At 38.2% G+C, this 2,369-nt stretch overlaps 1 protein-coding gene across 3 annotated transcripts in view; it reads right to left on the bottom strand.

The window, feature by feature from the left end:
* Positions 1-2,369, bottom strand: part of LOC107555303 (poly(A) polymerase type 3-like) — a 26,709-nt gene that overhangs the window by 23,129 nt on the left and 1,211 nt on the right. For all 3 annotated transcript variants that reach the window (XM_016238059.1, XM_016238060.1, XM_016238061.1), the window contains exon 2: positions 526-696. In XM_016238059.1, coding sequence (XP_016093545.1) covers positions 526-696 — 171 coding nt within the window. The remainder of the gene's footprint in view (positions 1-525; positions 697-2,369) is intronic.

The raw sequence follows: 2,369 nt of genomic DNA, 5'->3' as shown, positions 1-2,369 counted from the left end.
ATATATATATATGATCGAAACGTATCATTGATTTTTTTTTAAATAAAATAATAAAATTACTGACCCCAAACTTTTGAACGGCAGTGCAGAAGTCAATGCTAAATAATTTTACTACTTTGATTTCAGTGGATGTTGCCATTGTGGTTCCTGGCTGCTGTGGGAACTTCTAATATCACCTGATAAAATAGGAAATATCCCAATTGTTTCTTCATTTTGTCCTTTTTGTAATGTCTCGAACAAAACATGCTTTCTTGGGAATGTTGTTACAATTCCCAAATATTCATAATTTAAAATGCTAAATACTTTTGTAAAATCTCTTTAAAAAAGCATTAGTGACAAAACCCTATGGAAAGTGTCATCAATTTTGTGGGAAAACCCTAGCAATACATTTGATGAACTTTGTGCATGTTTATTAAAAGATGTGCATTATGTAACAATAATGAACCAGCTCACGGTCTGCAATCTCAGTGTCAAAATGCATAAAATAAATCACGTTAGTGATTTAGTGAAGCGCGTCTCATTTACCTCCGCTGCAGCTCCAGCTCCTCCTCAAAAACACCGAAGGGTCGGAGCGTCTCTATCAGCTTCTGTGTGAGAACCAGATCCGCCTCTTTAGGTTGTGCCAGGCTGATTGGAGAAGTGATCCCATAATGCTTTGGGGTCAGCTGGGCTGTTTGCACCTGACTGGTAATTGGGCTGTGAAAAAGTCAAACATTAATTGTCAGACACAACTGAAATATTTTCTGTAAACAACACTCCTTGGTGAACATCTTAGTTCTTTAATACTATGCAAGAGAATACAGAAATTAATTAATAAAGACATTAAGCATTTTCCTGCATCATCAAGAACATCGGCACACCTGTAGCCAGTTTGGCGCGAGGCATTTCCATGTAAACAAACACTTTTTGAGTACTAAGTGAACAGCTCAGAGTATGACAAGCATTTTGAATAACAAAGACTGTATTTATTAGAGGTCGACCGATGTATCGGTTTTGCCGATTAATCGGCACCGATAGTTGATTGCTGGAACTATCGGTTAACGGCAAAAATCTATGCCGATAGTTTTCCGGGTTGCGTCCATTGCTGGAGCGGCTGAGAAGGGTCTGCTGTCATTACACAGTGCGAGAGCGGCCTCTAGTGGTTGAAATCATTAACAGCATGTGCTATTTGTTTAGACACGTGATGCTGCACGCTGAACAGAGCGGGAAACTTCAGACGCAGATTTAAATGCAGCCGACAGAAAATCCTGCCGCGCCACAGAGCGCCATTCACATAGTTTTCCTTTAAATTACATTATATTGGTCCCGAATCATTATTAATGTACATAATGCATTGTGTATTTTCAGCAAAACGTTTGTCTTTCTGTGGCTCGAATAAAGTCTGTGTGCTTCACTTATAGAGCTATAATATATCCATATCTATATAATTTTAGTGCTATAGCCTTTGTGTATATATTTAAAGATGTGCATCTTTAAGCATGACAGTTGAAATTAAAGACCATTTGTAGCATTAAGATTAACAAGGAACAATACTTACACAGATTTCATTAGAGTGTGTTAATTTCAACATTTACTGTTATTTTTTTTACTACTACTAGTAGTATGGTTCAGTACTGTTTTTGTTAATAAAGCACTATTTTAGTTTTTGAGTATCAATTTTAAAACTATCGGTTAATTAATCGGTATCGGCCAGTGTGGTCCAACCTAGCTATCGGTATCGGCAAAATCCACTATCGGTCGACCTCTAGTATTTACTGTGCATATGATCGTTGTCGGGCGTTCACAAGTGACGCGTTAAGCGTTACATTTTAATTGTTTGTGTTAGGGGTGGGTCGGATCGATCCTAATATCGACAGTATCGATACCAACGTTGATTTTGGTATCGGATCGACACTTTAGTTTACGTTTCCCTTTTCTATACTCAGTACATTGCTCCCGTTTCATCAAAGAGTACACATGTCTGTGCGTGTCTATACGCCGCTCCTTCCACATCTCGTGTCTGCACATGTTGCTCCTCCTGCCCTCCCTGCTCTGCTCTGTTTTGCTGTCATGCCATCACGTGACTCAGTGGCGCCAAGCACAAGCAGACACTTTTGGCTGTAGTAAGAGATATGGCAGAAATTAAAAAGAAAAGAAAAAGCGAGAGAGAAAGAGAACTCCAAGCTGCACAAAGAAATGAAGAGGGGAGGAGGGAAATCCTTCATATAATACATAGCATGTTTTTTTTTATAAACTGTATACCGAATTTGGCCTTTTTATATCGCTTCATCCATTAAGCCACGTTGGTTTTCTATAGGAGGTCTTCCTCCATTATGTCACATTAAGCAATTTTTATAATGGCTTTTAATGAGAGGATATATATATATATA

The sequence above is a fragment of the Sinocyclocheilus grahami genome, unplaced genomic scaffold (genome assembly GCF_001515645.1).
Source record: "Sinocyclocheilus grahami isolate Dianchi unplaced genomic scaffold, SAMN03320097.WGS_v1.1 scaffold530.1, whole genome shotgun sequence".
Taxonomy (NCBI): Eukaryota; Metazoa; Chordata; class Actinopteri; order Cypriniformes; family Cyprinidae; genus Sinocyclocheilus; species Sinocyclocheilus grahami.
The sequence above is the reverse complement of the archived record's forward strand: the minus strand, read 5'-3'. Positions and strand labels throughout refer to the sequence as shown.